The sequence below is a fragment of the Aulonocara stuartgranti genome (assembly GCF_965226115.1).
Source record: "Aulonocara stuartgranti genome assembly, chromosome: 9".
Taxonomy (NCBI): domain Eukaryota; kingdom Metazoa; phylum Chordata; class Actinopteri; order Cichliformes; family Cichlidae; genus Aulonocara; species Aulonocara stuartgranti.
In genome coordinates, this window is record NC_138960.1 from 23722278 (window position 1) to 23740648 (window position 18371).

The window sequence follows — 18371 nt, forward strand, 5'->3', positions numbered from 1 at the left end:
CTTTGTGGTTTCCTATTGGGCTGATTCACAGATGGTAGTTGTGTGTAAATACAAAACTAGATATGCAACTTCTCACTTCTTCTTCGCCCGTATCCTGTGCACACATCATTGCTATTCGACTGGTGGCAAAACACGGCTCTGCATTACTGTTACAGGTAAGGAGATGATTTATGATTATTGTCAGTTTGGAGTTACCCTACATTTGGATTAAACTATCAAACATTTAGGTAATTCACTAACATATAAGCTCTAATAATTTTGTACTTAGTCATGTAGCCATGTTTGGTACACTTTATTGTTTAAGTGAACATGCAAATGAATTTTTCTGCAACAGAGCAAAGTGTCTTTGGCAAATGAAGTTACAAAGTCGCTAACTGGGTTTTAAAGGCAGTATCATTATCAGTATACATTTAATTAGATTGTTATAGTTTATGATTGGTTGACTTTTTTCATGTTCTGGTTGATTTTACCTTTTACGTATGTACACACAGACACATACACAGGGATATGTTAGTTCTACTATATAGCATTTTTATATGCTATACTAGCAAAAAAAGTACCTCTTGAATGTAATTATTCTTTTGTTGATGTTAATGAAAATGTAATCCTGCTTGCTTGTTACACTGACGTTCCGCAAGAGTAGTTCCTCTTTCTAATGTGTAATACACACATGATTCTGCATATGATTTTATAACGTTATGTCACATTTTTCTATTTGCATTCTTAGTTTCATTATGATAATTTAAAAAGTCACTAAAACATCATGTGAGTGAACGAAGGCTATCATGTGGCTGTCAATCGTTATAACAGGCTGTTTGTGTCTAATTTGTGCTGGACCAGGCCGATCCTCTGCGCAACAACTATGAATGTTTCCGGGGAGGAGGGAGAGAGCTTCTATGGCACTTCTGGAGCTCTGTGGAATTATTCTCTTTCCATTTTTTACATCCTGATTTTCATCATCGCAGTGCCTGGGAACATCTTGGCTCTGTGGGCCTTCTTTCACCAGAAAAGCACATCTCCATCAAGAGTCTTCCTGAGAAACCTCTCTGTAGCCGACATATCTTATGTCCTCGTCTTACCCATGCGCATAATTTACCACCTATCTGATAACCACTGGCCCTTTGGACACATCATCTGTCAGCTGTTAGGCTTCTTGTTCTATCTAAACATGTACTGCAGCCTCTACTTGATGAGTTTCATCAGCCTGGACAGGCTCCTGGCTGTGGTTATACCTTTAAAGTCACAATCATTCAGGAAGCCTTTGTATGCAAATGTAGCGGTTGGCATACTGTGGGTGATAGTTATTGTTTGCATGAGTCCTACACTCTTTTCTGGAAGAAAACAAACCAACTCATCTGGCATTTGTAACAAACTGTACTTAGAAAAGACAAATCCAACAGCTTTAATTTCCACTATTGTGGCATTTGCAATTCCCCTCGTCACTATAGTGGTTTCATACATACTGATCCTGCTGAAACTAAGAACAGTGCAGCAAAATGAAGAACGACCGGTGAAAGACAAAGCTATAAAAATGATTATACTTATTGTGATGAACTTCCTGTTCGCATTTGTGCCCTACCATGTGTGCAGAATAATCTACATTCAACAGCAGAGCTTTGGAAATATTACTGAGGGGCTGAGAAAAGCCAATCAGATAACATCTGCACTCACCTGTATCAGTGGTATACTGGATCCTGTCATGTATTTCTTTTTGAATCGTCTATACAGGAAAACATTTCTTAAGCTGTTCTGTAAAAATAGGGAAGATGTCATATAAAAAATGCAAACGGGGGAAAAAATGGAGGTAATGCTAACCATGTTAAAAACATCAGCGTGGTTCCTATAGCACCTAACCGCAAATCAGACAAACTGCACTTCCCCTGATTCATCGACTTTGAAATTGTCAGAATTAGCCAGTACTTGTTTAGGGAACTATAATAGGTCAAAGATAATTTGTCCGTTTGGGACCTGTTAGCTTTCTGGCACTGAAGACTGAGACATTTTTTTAAATTTATTTACATTTTTTGAAATTCTGTTTTTATTTTATTCTATTTTTAATTTTTATTCTCTGAATTACTCAGAAATCTTATCCCCAAAGGAGTGAAACATCTAAGCTTCTGCTTTACGATACTTTATTTGTCTCACAAAAGGTAACTGAAAGTCTGTGACCTCAGCGGAAGTAAAAACAATTGTTGCCTCTTGCAGTCTATTTTGGTTCCAGAGTTCAAAGTTTGAATAAAGAATCCTGGTTTTCATGACAAAAAAACCCTACTTTAATAATCACATTTCATTGTTAAGAAATAGTGTGAGTGTGTGTGTGTGGGGGGGGGTCTGGTAAGAATGCCAAGAGGTTAAATCCACATCAGATGCAGAAGCGTTATTAGGCAACTGCATTATTCAGCAGTAGACTGCTAAAGTTTCCTTTCTGCAGTCTAAATGCGTTACCTAGTGGAGCCACGTGGTACATTATAAAATGAGACAGAGGGTTAAGGATATAGATAGTGTGGTGCTTTCAGTGCCTTAATACCTACAAAATGTTGCTAAAAATAGATGATGCAACAACGTGATAAGCGTGCCACTGTTTTAGCTTTTGTGATGTTGTTGGGATCAAAACAAGAAGAAGAATGTGCACATTTTCAGAAATCTAAATGGTGTGTTTACAATGGCCTCAGTAGTGTAAAATATGCAGCACAACTGCTCAGGCCTCCCAGGTGAAACGCTATTTTACAGGTTTGGTTTCTTTGTGTCAGGAAGTTGAAGGTTCTCTGTGTGTTGTTGGGGGTTTTGTCCACTTTACAAAAAGTGTACCTCATTTAGAAGCTTTAGCACCTAATTATCACTTATTTTGAAAATAAAATTAATCATCTGAATATTAAATAGTTTGCTCGTAACTTTCTTCAGAGTATTTGTCTAAGATTGAAGAAGTTTGCAGCAGATCAAATCGACCACTTGATGGTGACAAACACACAGAACAGTTGGTTTTGTGATTGTAGATTATGTCATAGTAAAATAAACAATATAAATACCTTATTTGATATTTGACACAAGTAGAACATTGAACCAACTGATAGAGTAGTTTTAACACAGTTTTTAAAAGAGCAGACCTGATGATGTAGACTATAAAGTAAACCTATTACATGAAGTAAAATGTTGTAATTTGTTTCAGAAAGGTTTACAAGATGGTAGTGAGACCTACTTTGACCTGGTCAGTCAAAGTGAAATGCGCAGAGGAGGCATAGATGATGTATTTCCTGGGTACGGGGTGAATATGGGAGTGCCAGGCAAGAGGAAAAGAGGAAGACCACAAAGAAGATTCGTGGACGTGGAGAAGCAAGACCTGTAGAAGGTTAGTGTGAGAGAGGAGGATGCAAACTATAGGGTGAGCTGGAGGCAGATGATCCACTGTGGCGACTCCTAAAGGGAGCAGCTCAAAGAAGATGACGATGATGATAAAAATAACAATGTTTTAAGCACTACGTGTTGGGGCAGATTTTATTACATCATGAAACGCAATTCTTTGATTACCGAGAGATGGGGTAATTCCCATACCTTTGAGGGGAATAAACTTCTGTTGTTTTTGACTTGTGCGGGTACCCGTATTTTCTCCTTGTTACCAAGGCAGCCAGGAAGAAGCTGTGAGGGGAGCGGACCGTGAGTGTAGCTATTTGTTTAACCTTCATTTGCCAAACTTGGGCGTGTAGGCAGTTTTCTTCTCAGCTAAAACACTTTACTGTGCCGTTGCTTTAGTTTTTACATTAATAAATGACGCAGTTAGGGTGTTGAACCGCTCCAAAACTTAATGTTAACGAAGCTAACTAAGTTCATCTGGATTTGTTGCTATTAGTCGGGTATGCTTAAACCCATTTCGATAGTAACTGCAAACGCGTTGCTTTGTCATTTTTTCAGTTCTTAATAATAAATACATGAATAAATAAATACAAATAATTCTAATGCTACCTGTTGCTTTTGTGGAAAGAGCTTAGCCTTTTGCTTGTTGTTGTTTTACGAGACGGCCTGGAAAAAAACAACTTAAAGATCAGAAATGCCAGTGACAAACCATCAAAAAAAGATTTCCTTAATTGACACTCCATCCCGCCCCGTCTTTTATTACACAGGAGCAGCTATGAGCATCGAAAAAAGTTGAGCAGTTCTTTTTCTCCAACTTATTTGGCCACCATGGGCACCGCATCCTCTATGGTGAGCCCAGGGGAGGTTATCGAGGACGGGTATGGGGGTGAAGGCGGGGAAGCCTGTGAGATACCCGTCGAGGTGAAGCCCAAAGCCCGATTACTGCGCAGCTCTTTCCGCCGAGGACCTCGTGTGATTGGGGCCAGTTTCAAATCCACAGCATCTGTGGATCTAGAGTATGCTGCAGAGTATGAAAGACTCCGTAAAGAGTACGAAATCTTCCGTGTCAGCAAGAACAACGAGATCTCATCCATGCAAAAGAAGGAAGCAAAGCTGGATGAGGAGAACAAGAGGCTGAGAGCAGAGCTGCAGGTGATAATGAACAAAATGCACAAGGCTTATTCTAACTTCACTGAAAAAGTTGTGGGCTTTGGATGATTTAATGTGACGGTGGGATGCTGCTATTTTCAATGTCACCACAGGCTCTGCAGAAGACCTACCAGAAGATCCTCAGAGAGAAAGAGAGTGCTCTTGAGGCAAAATATCAAGCTATGGAGAGGGCTGCCACATTTGAACATGACAGGGACAAAGTAAAACGTCAGTTTAAGGTACATCATAGACGTAGGCAGATTAATACCAAAGTTGGTATTGTTATCAGATTGATACTAGTGATCAAACATCCTCAAACAGTGCCCACTATGGAAAATGTCTAAATCTTAGTGGTCATTAAAATGTGTTTGTATAGAATTTGTAAATTTATTGACACATTTATTGACACATTGCTCTCCGCTACACAATCTGGCTTTATAGGTTAAAAGTATCAGAAATACTGACCCTGCGTTTGTTTGGTATCGGATCTGTACTAAAATTTGCAGTATCCCACAGCACTAGTACACTGCATCACGCCTCATTTCACAAGAGGGTGAAAGTTCCCCCTAATACCTCACATGTCTTTCTTTTACAATCATCAACAATAAACAAGCATAAAATGATCAAATTTGAAGTCAAAGTCAAAGTATGATAAAAGTACAATAACATCCATTCATCTTAGTTGACCCAAAATTTTGGCTCTGGTTGTCCAAGCCCTGACACAGCCCTGGCACAGCCCTGGCACAGAGCTGTGTCAGGGCTTGGACAACCAGAGCCAAAATTTTGGGTCACAGTTTGAGAACGATTGTGGCATTGCATTCTTTCTAGTATTCACATTTGCAGCTTTAACCTTTTGGCAAAATCACCACCAGATTTTCCGGGAGACAAAAGAAAAGGAGATACAGGATCTCCTGCGGGCTAAAAGGGACTTGGAAGCCAAACTTCAACAGTTACAGGCTCAGGGAATCCAGGTTTATGACCCAAATGACTCAGATTCCGATGACAACCAAACCACTGTCACTGGTAAGACAAAAATTCACACTATTGGGGACTTTTTGTTATTAAGCCATCAATCGGTTCTGCATAAGTTTTCCTGTCCAGCAAATATGATGATAAAACACCACAGTGATTTATTAAATGTCTTCAGCTACAGGAACACAGTGCGAGTACTGGACTGGCGGTGTGCTGGGAAGTGAGCCCTCTATGGGCAGCATGATGCAATTGCAACAAACATTCAGAGGACCAGAGTTTGCACACAGTTTAATAGATGTGGAAGGGCCCTTTGCTAATGTGAGCAGAGGTAAGGAAACTTTGAGAGGGAAGAGAGTGTTTCTGAGAAACTGACCTCTAGATGACCTAGTTATTGTGATTTTTTTTTATTAACATCATTCTGTTTGCAAGCAGGTATTTTTGAAGCACATATTCACTAATCTCTTCATGGGCATGACTTGTATATTTTACCATATGTGTCTGTCTTTGTCAGATGATTGGGATGCTGCTGTGGCGAGTCTGTTGCAGGTGTCACCTCACGTTCCCCAGGCCTTGTGGAGCAACACAGTCCGCTGCTACTTGATCTTCACCCAGGAGACCAAAGCTGAGCTGGATATATTTATAAAGGTCGGTAAGATGAGCACTGTAAAAACTGTAAATATTCTGTTTTCATGTGATGTTGTTGTACCACTATAACGCTGCCCACTTTTACGTGGCTGTTTCTTGGACATGGCTTAAAGTAACACAGTGATAGGACTGTAGCGTTATATTATGAAAGGCTGAACTAAGCTAAGATAAAAATGAATGACTCGATAAATATGCCAGTAAAATCATTATTTGGATTTTTTTTTCTTTTTAATTTTGGACATTTTGTATTTCATTGAGTCAGATCCACTCATAGAATTTTAATTGAATCAAATTAAAAGAAAAAACAAAACTTGATTTTATCTTTGAGAAAATCTGTGTGTGGGATTGTGGGTTTAAAATGGCAGTTTTTGTGAAAAATACCTTTAACCTTATTATAACCTTCTACCTTATTATTAATCAGGTCTGGGAAAACTGTGCTTAATGTTTTAATTGCAGAAACACACCTCTGTATTGCGGCGAACATGTGAGAGTCTAGGCCATTTCTACCTTAATGTCTTCTTCCCAGAGGAGAATGCGGCTTCATACGCTGTAGAGCGCAAGCAGGAGATTGAAAGGAGTTCTCTGTGTGTTCTTCTTCTCAAATCTACTGTCCCTAGGTATGGTGAGTTTAGGAAATTGATAACCTTATAATAAAGATTGCACACAAATTATTTTTTTCTCGAAAGATTAACGAAGGTTTGTGTTTAATATTCATGCATAATACATTGCCGTAGCTCTGTGGTGGAGGATTGTGAAGAGGCTTTTGTTAAGAATCCAGATGGCCGTCCATTGGTGCTGTATCTTAGGACCGAAGAAGATCACAATTTAAATGGACCCATCAGGCAACTGCTCGAACGGGTCAATGCTGCAGACAAGGCTGCTAAAATCAAGGTACTTATATGGTTAATAAGTTTAGAAATTTTTTTTTTTAGTTTCAACCCATTTCATGCAATGCATCAGTATAAATAAAAATAATAACTGTGGAGAAAAAGCTGATATTTTTCTGTTTATTGTCTTTAAATGCAATCTAATACTGTTTCTGTCCCAAACCTGTTTTGAACATTACTAGGTAGTGGATCATAGTGGCTCTGCAGAGGAGGGGGCCAGTCTGATTTATGCTCAGCTAGAGAAAATCATCAAGCAGGTACAGACTGTCTTTTAACATCCTTATTTTTATCAATTCACAAAGCTTAAAGTCTGTGGTATAAGAATTAAAACTGAAACCTTTTTTTGTCTGATTTTTTTTTTCTTTCCTGCTTCATCCAGGAGTTGCTGTGTCTTGAAGTAGCAGACGTTGAGTCTAAGGACTCTGGGATGGACGAGGGGTGCGAAGAAGACTCGGGAGATGTGCTGTGGGACCTACACGATGAACAGGAGCAGATCGAGGCCTATCAACAGGCTTGTAGCGGCACCACCTCACAATTAAGCTTCCAGAAGGTACTTCAGTTCTTACTGATCCCTTCAATCTTTTGATTTTGTCTTCAAATCCTACTTTTCATTGATATTACTAATGCTGTGATGCATCAATGACCTCAGTATATAGATCGTTTGAATGACATGATAGCTGCTCCCCCTCCAACACCACCTCTCCTGGTATCTGGGGGTCCAGGCTCAGGAAAATCTCTTTTACTCTCCAAATGGTAAGAACTAATTTCTTCAGTTAATTATAACGTATCCGTCATGAATTCCTCTTAAATAAAACTGTTGTAAGTCTTTAATAGGTTTCCAAACTTTTAAGCAGTACATTTAGAAATGTTACAAAGTAATTATAACCGTTCAACCTTCTCTGTTTTCTTTGTATTGTTGTAGGGTCTTTACCTTACAATATAAAGCGCCTTGAAGAAACTATTGTTGTGATTTGGCGAAATATAAATAAAACTGAATTGAATTGAACTCTCCAATCACTTCAGGCCAACACTCTTGCACCCTTGGGAAAAAGAATCTTGTTTTATATTATATATTAAATGGACAAGTATGTTCTTTTTAATGATCTGGAATATTCTGGACCTTTTGCATGCTTTGCCTGCTTTGCTAATTAGTCTTGAATTCTCTTCAGGATCGAGCTCCAGCAGAAACAATCCCCCAACACCTTGTTTCTGTATCATTTTGTTGGTCGGCCACTTTCAACAAGCTCAGAGCCAGTTCTCATTATCAAACGCCTCACAGTTAAAGTAAGGGATATCTCTGATTGCTTCTTGTTAATGCTTTCTTACACTGATGACTCTGCATTATTAAACTACTGAAAGAAACAGTTTTTATTTCTGTCTGTTTTCAAACAGCTGCTGCAGCACTTCTGGTCCATTTCCGGCTTATCCATGGAGCCCAGTAAGATCTTAGAAGAGTTTCCCCGCTGGCTTGAAAGACTTTCAGCGCGCCATCAAGGAAACATTATCATCATCATTGACTCCATTGACCAAATACAGGTTAACAGCCTCTACAACTATATAAAATTCAAAATTCAACTCAGCTGGGTTTACTCTCTGCTGTATATTTTTGTCTGTACTACTGTTTGTCCCCTTTTGCTCTAGCAAGCAGAAAAACACATGAAGTGGCTAATTGACCCTCTGCCTGTCAATGTCAGAGTGGTGGTGTCTGTCAATGTAGAGACTTGTCCTCAGGCTTGGAGGTAATACACAATCGGTGAATTCCCAGTATCCCAGTATTGGTCAAAATGGCTATTCATATGCTTTTCTGCGACTTTGTGTGTTTAGGTTGTGGCCCACACTCCACTTAGACCCACTGAGTCCCAGAGAGGTCAGGAGTATAGTCAATGCAGAGTGCCAGAGCATGGATCTCAAACTTACTAGGGATCAGGTCAGTTGTGACCCCTTCACAAGGTCCTTCAAAGACATTTAAAAATCCTTAGCAGCAGTATGTTTGTTTGTTTTTTAAAGATTGTGATACCGGAATGTGTGTATTTTGTTTCAGGAGAAGAAGCTGGAAAGGCACTGTCGCTGTGCATCGACATGCAATGCATTATATGTCACACTGCTGGCAAGGATGATCACCAGGTTCGCCACCTCTGCTTTCACAATTATAAATACATTATTAAAAAAAAAAAGAAAGAAGTAAATGAATGAAAAAAATAAAAACCTTCAAATCCAGCATGTATCCTCTGCAGAGTTGGACAGCCTGTTTGACCCTTTTAAATTATTTTAATTTTAATTGTTCGCTTCACAAAATAGTAACCTTTTTTTTTCTTTTTGAATAACTTCGATTTTGTTTGTTTTGTTTTGCTGCTTCCTAACAGTAGATCCTGTGGGTTGCTGGAGAAGAGCCTGGAGCAGTGTCTGCAGTGTCAGGACACCATGTCACTTTACCGCCTGGCACTCAAAATGACATTGAACTCTCTCTGCACAGACAGAGAGCGCCACATTATGAGAGAGGTGACTTAAACACAGATTTTCCCGTCCTTATTGCTTTTAGTTTGAAATATGTGTGTAATTTAATTTGGCATCAGAGAAACACATACCCTTTCTGGTTTTGATGTGAATGTGAAAATTTTTCTTTATTTGATGTTTTTTTCCAATGTGTAGCAGAGGAATAGGTGATTGTTCTTTGTCTGCCTTTAGATACTGGGCCTTGTATGTGCCAGCCATAATGGAGTGAGTGAATCAGAGGTACTAGATCTTTTCCCAGAGGTAGAGTTGCCTGTCCTGTCCTCTCTGCTGTACCTCTTGAACAGACTCTGCATTGTAACACTCCGTTGTGGACTCATCAGGTTTCAACATCTACAGGTAATTAGGCTTCTTAGTCGGTAAAATGATACAACAGCATCAATAAAAACAAAATGCATAATAGAATTAGGCTGCAATTTAGCATTTTTCATCTTTCTGTTTTTCTGACAGGCTTGGGAAGCTGTGAGGCTAGAGTTTCTGACTGGAGGAAGTAGCTCCACCACTTATAGAGAGAAACTAATTCATTACTTCAACCAGCAACTCAGGTCCTGCAGAGATCCACACAAATCACACGGCTCTGTCAGAACAACTCATATCAATCTATATGTGTGTGTGTTTTTAGCCAGGATCGAGTGACGTGGCGTGTCGCAGATGAACTTCCCTGGCTGCTCCAGCAGGAGGAGGACAAACCTAAACTGCAGCTCAGCCTCTTGAACTTGTTTGTCTCTCAAAATCTCTACAAGAGGTACATGTTAGTGTTGCCTGAAAGCATGCATACATACGAGGCGTTGTCACAAAGCCTGATGCATTTCTTCAGCTACTTTGCCAAAGATGTGTGTTTTGTTTTTTAGGGGTCATTTCTCTGAGCTCTTGGCCTACTGGCAGTATGTCGGCAAAGACAAAAGCTCCATGGCCACCGAGTATTTTGACTCTCTGAAGCGCTACGAGAAGAGCTGCGAGAGTGAAGACAGCATGACCAGGCTCGCAAATCTGTATGAGACTTTGGGACGTTTCCTCAAAGATCTGGGCCTCCCTAGTCAGGTAGGGTGAATGGTTGTAATATTAAAAACACTATGTTTATTCCTCACCACACATCTTTTCCTGCCTAGTCTTAAAAGGCTTAAATTTTGCCTACATTGTCTGAAGAAGTCTAGTCTTTTTTTTTCCTGCTAAGAATGAGCTCATGGTAATTGTGTATATGTCTGATTCTGTTTATTTTTTATTTGTTTAGGCTGTAGCACCTTTACAAAGGTCTCTTGAGATTAGAGAGACAGCCTTGGATCCAGACCATCCCAGTGTAGCTCGCTCTCTGCACCAGCTGGCTGGAGTTTATGTCCAATGGAAGAAGTATGGAAATGCTGAGCAGCTGTACAAGCAAGCCCTTGAGATAAGCGAGAATGCCTACGGCGCCGAGCATGCCAGTGTGGCTCGAGAACTGGAGTCACTCGCCATGCTCTATCAGAAGCAAAACAAGTAAACAGGACTATCTTGGGGCTAATGTTATGAAATTGCCGTTAATAGTTGCAGGTGTTTCAGTCAGGCTATATCTTCATTAAAGACAAACACCAGCTGTTGTGATTATTAAAAAAATTCAGAGGACTAAATCACACTCTGACAAGTCAGGATTCAATTAAAGAAACACATTTAAGAGCTAACATCTGGTGCTTTTGTTCAGGTATGAACAAGCAGAGAAACTCAGGAAGAGGTCTGTGAAGATCCGTCAGAAAACTGCTCGACAGAAAGGTCATATGGTGAGTGTCGTTCTCAGATTCCTACACACTTAGTCATACTCCTTTAATAAGAGATATTGGATGTCTTTTATCTACTCCTCCTTTCAGTATGGCTTCAGTTTGTTGAGGCGCAGAGCCCTGCAGCTGGAAGAGCTGACCCTAGGAAAAGACTCTGCAGACTGTGCCAAAACTTTAAATGAACTGGGTGTTCTTTATTACCTCCAGAACAACCTAGAGTAAGGAAACAGCACCTAGCATGTCCACAGATTTTGCTTTATAATATTATAGATTCTCAATGCCCTCGGTGTATAGTTCCAGTCTAGTACCTGTACTTCAAATGATCAGTAATATGTGTGTGTGTGTGTTTTTTTTTAATTCCATCAGCTCAACTAAAATCCTTCTCTTTGCCCTCACCAGTGCAGCCAAGGTGTTTTTAACCCGCTCTTTGGAGATGCGCCAGCGGGTCCTCGGTCCTGATCACCCGGACTGTGCTCAGTCACTCAACAACCTGGCTGCACTGCACACTGAAAGGAGAGAATATGAAGCAGCTGAGGACATGTATGAAAGGGCTCTAGACATCCGCAAGAAAGCCTTGTCTCCTGACCACCCTTCTCTGGCATACACACTCAAACACCTCGCCATGCTCTATAAACGCAGAGTAAGACAAATGGCACTCACATGATACTTTCTGTTGATGTTATCTTGAATTAGGCAAATGATTTCACTTCATGTGTTTTGTTCAGGGGAAACTAGAGAAGGCTGTTCCACTTTATGAGCTCTCGCTGGAAATCAGGGAAAAAAGTTTTGGCCCCAAGCACCCCAGTGTAGCCACCGCACTGGTCAACCTGGCAGTAATCTACTGCCAACTGGTGAGACTTACCCTGCTTCTGTTGTCTCAACTGCGCACTGCAGAATTGCATACCTCAATAAAAAAAAGGGATCATCTTACTTAAGAAAAAATAGCTATATCCGACTTCAAAACATTACATTAAGGAAAATGTAAATCAAAATAGATTATTATGAACATTTATTCACAAAATTAAAGTACTTCTTATACATTATACATCAAGGTGATTGGCAAGAGTCAGTCAGTTCTTTCTACACAGCACATTGAAACAGTGATCGATGCTTTTATTTCATCCCGTCTGAACTACTGCATGTCACTTTATGTGGGAGTCAGTCAGTCATTGCTCTCACATCTGCAGCTGCACAACTGATAACAGGAAATCGTAAAAGAGAGCATATAACCCCTGTCCTGGCCTTTTTCTTTTTTATGTTTTTTATTTATATCATTAGTATTTATATTATTTAGTAACACTGTAAAGCGCTTTGCATCAGCTGTGGTTGCTTTAAAGTGCTTTATAAATAAAGATGATGACTTATATGGGATTTTTACAGTTACTAATGCATGTGAGTACTACTCTTGAGTACCGCATCTTAGACACAGTTGGTTAAATTTTTTGAACTTTATGTTTATTATCTATGTTGTGATCCTATCGAATGTTATATTTACATTTTTACTCTCACATTAATAAATGTAAAGTACAATTTTCTTCCCCCCTTCGACATATTATGATGCACATAGAATGAGTATGTAAAACAGTAATCGTAAATAAAGGCAGGCAAGGGCAGTTACCTCTGCTAGCAAGTAAATTACTTATAATAAGCATATTTAACTTGTATTGAACCAGTGAATTTAAATGATTTGTATAAATTTTTATTTGTCATCTCACTGACTGTTAACATTTTAGGTTATGCAGAGCAAAACTAACTGTGATTTCTTTTGTGTCTTTGGCAGAAGAAGCACAGCGATGCCTTGCCCCTTTATGAACGAGCACTGAAAATCTACGAGGACAGTTTGGGTCGCTCTCATCCACGGGTTGGGGAGACCCTCAAAAACCTGGCTGTGCTAAGGTACATTAGTGAGTGAGATTTAGCAAAAGTTTAATTATGAATAATATGTTATTGGTTACGTTATAAATTTTATTTCTTAATTTACATTTCAATCTAGCTATGAAGAGGGTGACTTCGAGAAGGCAGCAGAGCTTTACAAGCGTGCAATGGAGATCAAAGAGGCAGAGCCATCATTAGTGTGTGGTAACGCCCCATCTCGCCATTCCTCCAGCGGAGACGCATTTAGTGTGAGAGGACCTGCTCCCCTCCCACATGCTCAGAGGTGACCCTGCTTAGGGTTGCAGCTGATTAGTAATGGCTGTTTGGACAGCTCTAACTATTATACAGTGTTACTGAAATCCTTTGATTTCACCAAAACTAATTTAAAATTTAGTCATCACATGTGGGTGAAGGTACATACTGTACCTGCCAAAAGGAATGTGAACTTTACAGTATTCATGTTTAAAACCTGCATATCTGCCAGTGGTGTTTTGCATGCAGTCATGTGTAATACACTTCAGAAATCAGTTCTTTAACAGGCTTTAAACTCAGGTCTACACTACACTAAACTCAAATTTCAGCTTAGCCTAGATTTATTTGTGGGTATGAAGTCACTCCAGCCATAAAAACATGCTTAATTATGACCAACTTTGTATGGTACAACAGGTTATATTATTATATTCACATTTGAAATGTTAGTTTTTCAATCTAGGCATTCAAATTGTTCCGTGTGAATCATGCTAAACACCCAGTACAAAAGGGCGTTAGTGAGAACGTGCAGAAGAAGAAACATTAGAATGTGAACTCTCCTGATGATGATTAACACGACTGTCAGATCCCAGCACTTTGTTTTTAAATATACATTGTTTACATTATGAATTTTATATATATATTTTAACGTTTGTTACATACAATGCATATCCAACAGTGTTTTGAGGAAGGAAAACTTGGACCATTAAGTAAAACACATGTCTGAAGAATCATTATCTGTAGCTGATTTAAGGCTGTGTTTATGCAAAATTAAGTGCACATGCATTTATTCAAAATAATTATAGGGTCTTACCAAAGACATCACTGTGACATATAAGGCTTCAGGTACAATACATTAAGGCCAAAAGGGACACATTGTACCAAAACCTATTGCAAGATACAAAATGTTTTACTGCTTGCATCTATTCATGTATTAATACCATGTTAATAACATCTGTAAAAGCTGTATAGGAAAATAAAAATAAAGTCCAACATGTCCATCTAATAAATACTTTATTGAGACAACTTGAACATTGTTCTGTGATGTTACAGGAAACATTTCTTCTTTTTTTGTGGATGTTGAAAAGTTGGGACGCACATTCGGTAAGCAAAACACTAACTGATATCTTCAGGTTTATTGATATGTAATTAGAAAATGTTCCCATTTCAAGTGCTAAACATTTTACCATGTCAGCAAATTACATATCTGATGTTTTTGTGTGTGTTTTTTTTCCCGGCGTGTGAAATACCACAAGCAGCATTGCATTCCACGTCTTCAGCGGTTAGATGAACTCATTCTTTAACTGGTTGTATCGTACAGCAATTAGCATTTTCACAATGATGTTGGAATGAACAGGCAGGAAAAGGTTAGTCTCATATTAACAGCAGAAATGCACCTTCAGATTGTTTCCTACAGTTTTTTCATCTGAGCCATTAATTCTTCAAGGCTCTGTTCAGTCTCCTCCACTGTCTCGCCATCTGCTTTTTCCTAGTTCAAAGACGAGAAAACAATGAGTTGAATTGGGTTCATAGTCAAGACCAAACACTAAAACATTACAACAAAATGCCGCTTTTTTTAGAAATGATCTTCAAGCCCAACAGTACTCTCCACAGTAATTTCATTTAAAAGCAGTATGGAATGAAAGTAAAACTGAAGAGTCACTAAAAGTCACTTAGTGCTGTAAATATTTGACTTCACCATTATTACTTCAGGCAAAAAAGTATTTGATATAAATGTCAGTATATTTTTTTAAAATTAATGAGTCTACCCATACAGGGCTCCTAGTTTCAAAGCTGTGGTATCTTAAAGCGTACTAACCTCAGTTGGAATGGTATAAGCCACTGTGATGCCTTCTGGGAGGTCGGGCACAGTACCTGAAGCAGCCTTTAACTCTTCTTCAGTCACCTCTGATACCAGCTCAATACCTGCGCACCACATTTTTGTATATTAACACACATTAACACAAAAAAACAACAACACAAAAACTATGTTACATTTAGGACACTGTACAAGTTTCTTTTGCTCACCCCATTCATTGTCTTCATGTACAACCTCCTCCTCTTCCTGTACGACCTCCACTTTGGGCCGCTCTGCTTCTGTCCTCTGAACAGAAAACAAGTGAGTAAGGTTAGCTTTTCTAACACTATATAAAAGCAGTAAGAATGGGACTTTAATCAGTCTTGGAATCATGTTACATGAGCAAACAGTGAGCACACACACACCTTGTACTCCTCCTGTTGTCTCCTGCAGTGACGGTCATTACACTGGGGGTTAGCTTTCATTGCCATGGCAGGGAAGAAGTCCTGCATGGCATTGTAGCCAAGATAATAACTAACAGTACCAAACTTTAGAAGATATCTGGAAGACAAAACATTTAATAAATAATATTGAACTTCACTTTACACTTTTAGATTTGAACCTGCCCAGAAAAACATGAAAATAAACCTACTTGAGGACATTTTGCACAAGGAGACCTGCCACAACACCCATGGTTGTTGGTAAGCTGGCAGCACACACACCCTCCCGTTTTAGGGTCTTCTCATCAATGTTGGCTGCCACCACAAGTGGAGGAGCACACTAAGAGAGAGGGTGTTATATGGTTTTAGAATGCAACTACATTTTTCTGTAAGAGCTGGACGTCATCATATTGCAAAGATATGTTGTTGTTATTTAAGTGTGAGCATACAGCGAAGCAGGCCGTCTCCCCAGGAATGATGAGCTGGATGTGTCCTGACACAGCATTTTCACTGACACCAGACTCCATCCAGATCTGACCTAGTTCATTGCAGGCCTGAAACAAACACCAAAATGAATTCAACTTGTAAGAGTTACATGTATTTTTTTTTTTTAAATCTCTTTATTTGTGACATTGACATGTATACACACTCACTGTATTGATGGCCATTCTGGCCTCAAAGTTGTCCACACAGCTCAGGACCAAATCCACTGGTTTTCCTTCTTCCAGCCCTCCATGACTGAAAACACACAGTTATTTGCTGGTGCAAAAAAGGGACAGAGGAAGAAAACTACAAAAAATATACAATATGAATCCCAACCTGATACAATCCATGAAATGTGTAAAATTTTCCATCGTAGTAATGTTGTAGTTATGGGTTTCAAATGACACGTCTGGATTGATGTTTCTGTTTGGGGAAAAGGGAAGTTAGATATATTTGAAAGAAACTGAATGGCTTTGGTGGAAAAGTGGATGTCTGTTAACAACAGTGTACCTGAGTGTGTGTTCTGCTGCTTCCACTTTGCTGAGGCCTGCTTGGTGAGGCTGGAAGAACAGCCTGTTCATATTGGCCAGCTCTACTTTATCATAGTCAAAAAGGAGCAACTGGGATGCCACAAAATGAGAACAAGCCACGGTAAGAGTAAAATCAGCACAGATGGACATGGATTTAAATTTAAATCAAGTAAAAGTGAAAGATAATGAAAGCTTCTATTACCTTACCAATGCCACATCTAGTGAGCATTTCAGCTGTCACACTGCCAACTCCCCCAACTCCAACCACAGCTACTGTGAATGTCCGAATTCTCTGTCAACAAGTTTATAAACAATAATTACTCACATTTCTCAACACAAAAGCCTCCAACTTTGCTTTGATAGCTACAGTTGTGAACAGAAATTTACATACACTCATCTTGGGGATGAATGTCATTACGTTTGGGCTTTTCAGCTTCACCCCAAATCAACAGCTAGATGGCTGAACCTTGACAAAATTGGGTGTTCCAGCAGGACAATGATCCCAAACACACATCAAAACTGGTTTTGGAATGGATAAAAGAACTAACATTAGGCTGCTGGAACGGCCATTCCCAAAGCTCCGAACTCAACCGTGCTCAAAACGTTTTAGTTATATATACACATGTTTAAAATAAACTCTTTTCTGTCTCTCTATTTAAAATTAGTGGACTATGCCTAACGGCTGTTAAGAGTGGCCAAATATCCAGTGAGAGTTATGGCAAAACCTAGCTGAGGTTCAACTGGCAGAAAGACATTTAACCAAGTATTAGTACTAGTAGTACTTATTTATTTACTTAATTTATGTTTTGAACCTGTGTGGATTAGACAAAATCCAACATGAATTCAATCTTATGAACCCAAGTTTTGTTTTGTAAATGATTAAACATGTATCTTACTCATTCCACCCCAGAAAAAGAACAGATCAAAGAAATCAATAAAAGCCCCAAATCACCACGACAATCATGGCCATAATGAGTGTAGGTAAACATCTGTATGTAATCATGCTATTATGAATATCGGGTTTGGGTTTCTATAAACATATATCGCTAGATAAAGGTAATTTAATGTTGTAACAGCAGTTTTTCTTTATTGTTTAATATGAAATATGAACTCTTGGAAGGGAGAGTAACCAGAAACCGTGCAGTATTAAAAAAAGAACAACTTTGAACATACCTCGTAATCATCTACGATGCCCATTCTCTTTAAAGCCATGAGGCGACTAAAATAAAAACACAGCTGAGATTAGCTTGTGGTGTATGACTCACAGGAAGGCGTCGGCTCTCAACATAGTGAGTCGTCTACACAAAAATCAATTAAAAGACCATATAATGAATACATTTAAAAAACAAACTTACCTGTACGGGTTGGAATCCACAACTTCAGCGCTCATTTTGTCAATTTTCGGTCTATTTAGTGCCTGACTGTGAGCATCTTCCGCGGCACACTGCTTCTGCTTACACTTTATCAGCTCATTCTCCAACTCTCTCACCCTCAACTTCAGCTCCTCCACCGTCGCCATCAGGAAAACAGTCGAAGGCTAAACTATGTAAAAGAAATAATAATGCTGTACACAAAAACGTAAATTTAAAAACCCTACAGGGATCGACACAGAAAGTACACGTCTTCGCTGCTCAAACCAGCTGTCAGGATGTGTGTTCCCGTTAACAGTGTTCGTGCAGAAAACGACCTAAACACCCTACAGTGTTCCCACTTCACCAGTGGATTGTTTAAACCCT

At 39.2% G+C, this 18371-nt stretch overlaps 3 protein-coding genes across 5 annotated transcripts; 2 read left to right on the top strand and 1 right to left on the bottom strand.

Moving 5' to 3' along the window:
• The first annotated feature begins 59 nt into the window (after positions 1–59).
• Positions 60–2267, top strand: LOC309714016 (uracil nucleotide/cysteinyl leukotriene receptor). The gene is made up of 2 exons (XM_082546071.1): positions 60–155; positions 841–2267. Exon 2 carries the CDS (start codon positions 863–865, stop codon positions 1775–1777), a length of 915 nt encoding a protein of 304 aa, XP_082402197.1. The 5' UTR covers positions 60–155; positions 841–862; the 3' UTR covers positions 1778–2267.
• Positions 2268–3606: 1339 nt separating this feature from the next.
• Positions 3607–14416, top strand: nphp3 (nephronophthisis 3). 3 transcript variants are annotated; one of them, XM_082546049.1, is made up of 28 exons: positions 3607–3651; positions 4116–4500; positions 4611–4736; positions 5370–5520; positions 5645–5797; positions 5981–6114; positions 6571–6731; positions 6849–7005; positions 7184–7258; positions 7381–7551; positions 7651–7754; positions 8171–8285; positions 8394–8537; positions 8643–8740; positions 8826–8928; positions 9043–9125; positions 9365–9500; positions 9687–9851; positions 9963–10057; positions 10135–10257; positions 10364–10553; positions 10744–10985; positions 11188–11263; positions 11351–11478; positions 11660–11900; positions 11986–12111; positions 13041–13156; positions 13254–14416. In XM_082546049.1, the coding sequence occupies exons 2-28, from the start codon at positions 4177–4179 to the stop codon at positions 13420–13422; spliced, it is 3906 nt and encodes a 1301-aa protein (XP_082402175.1). In that variant the 5' UTR covers positions 3607–3651; positions 4116–4176; the 3' UTR covers positions 13423–14416. The 3 variants fall into 3 exon arrangements, with proteins under 3 accessions (XP_082402175.1, XP_082402177.1, XP_082402176.1); XM_082546051.1 differs by having other exon boundaries at positions 9368–9500; XM_082546050.1 differs by lacking the exon at positions 3607–3651 and adding an exon at positions 3658–3848.
• Positions 14382–18288, bottom strand: uba5 (ubiquitin-like modifier activating enzyme 5). The gene is made up of 12 exons (XM_082546066.1): positions 17991–18288; positions 17809–17854; positions 16838–16927; positions 16616–16725; positions 16442–16528; positions 16276–16360; positions 16072–16176; positions 15835–15962; positions 15608–15743; positions 15413–15488; positions 15204–15310; positions 14382–14873 (listed from the first exon to the last, which is right to left on the bottom strand). Exons 1-12 carry the CDS (start codon positions 18152–18154, stop codon positions 14796–14798), a joined length of 1212 nt encoding a protein of 403 aa, XP_082402192.1. The 5' UTR covers positions 18155–18288; the 3' UTR covers positions 14382–14795.
• Positions 18289–18371: the final 83 nt, after the last annotated feature.

Coding starts and splice junctions, on each gene's coding strand:
- LOC309714016 (XM_082546071.1), top strand. CDS start 863: ATGAATGTTTCCGGGGAGGAGGGAGAGAGCTTCTATGGCACTTCTGGA.
- nphp3 (XM_082546049.1), top strand. CDS start 4,177: ATGGGCACCGCATCCTCTATGGTGAGCCCAGGGGAGGTTATCGAGGAC. Junction 8,538..8,642: donor ACTCCATTGACCAAATACAG/GTTAACAGCCTC, acceptor CTTTTGCTCTAG/CAAGCAGAAAAACACATGAA. Junction 11,479..11,659: donor TACCTCCAGAACAACCTAGA/GTAAGGAAACAG, acceptor TGCCCTCACCAG/TGCAGCCAAGGTGTTTTTAA.
- uba5 (XM_082546066.1), bottom strand. CDS start 18,154: ATGGCGACGGTGGAGGAGCTGAAGTTGAGGGTGAGAGAGTTGGAGAAT. Junction 15,744..15,834: donor CTTGTGCAAAATGTCCTCAA/GTAGGTTTATTT, acceptor TTTGTCTTCCAG/ATATCTTCTAAAGTTTGGTA. Junction 15,489..15,607: donor GACAACAGGAGGAGTACAAG/GTGTGTGTGTGC, acceptor TTTTCTGTTCAG/AGGACAGAAGCAGAGCGGCC.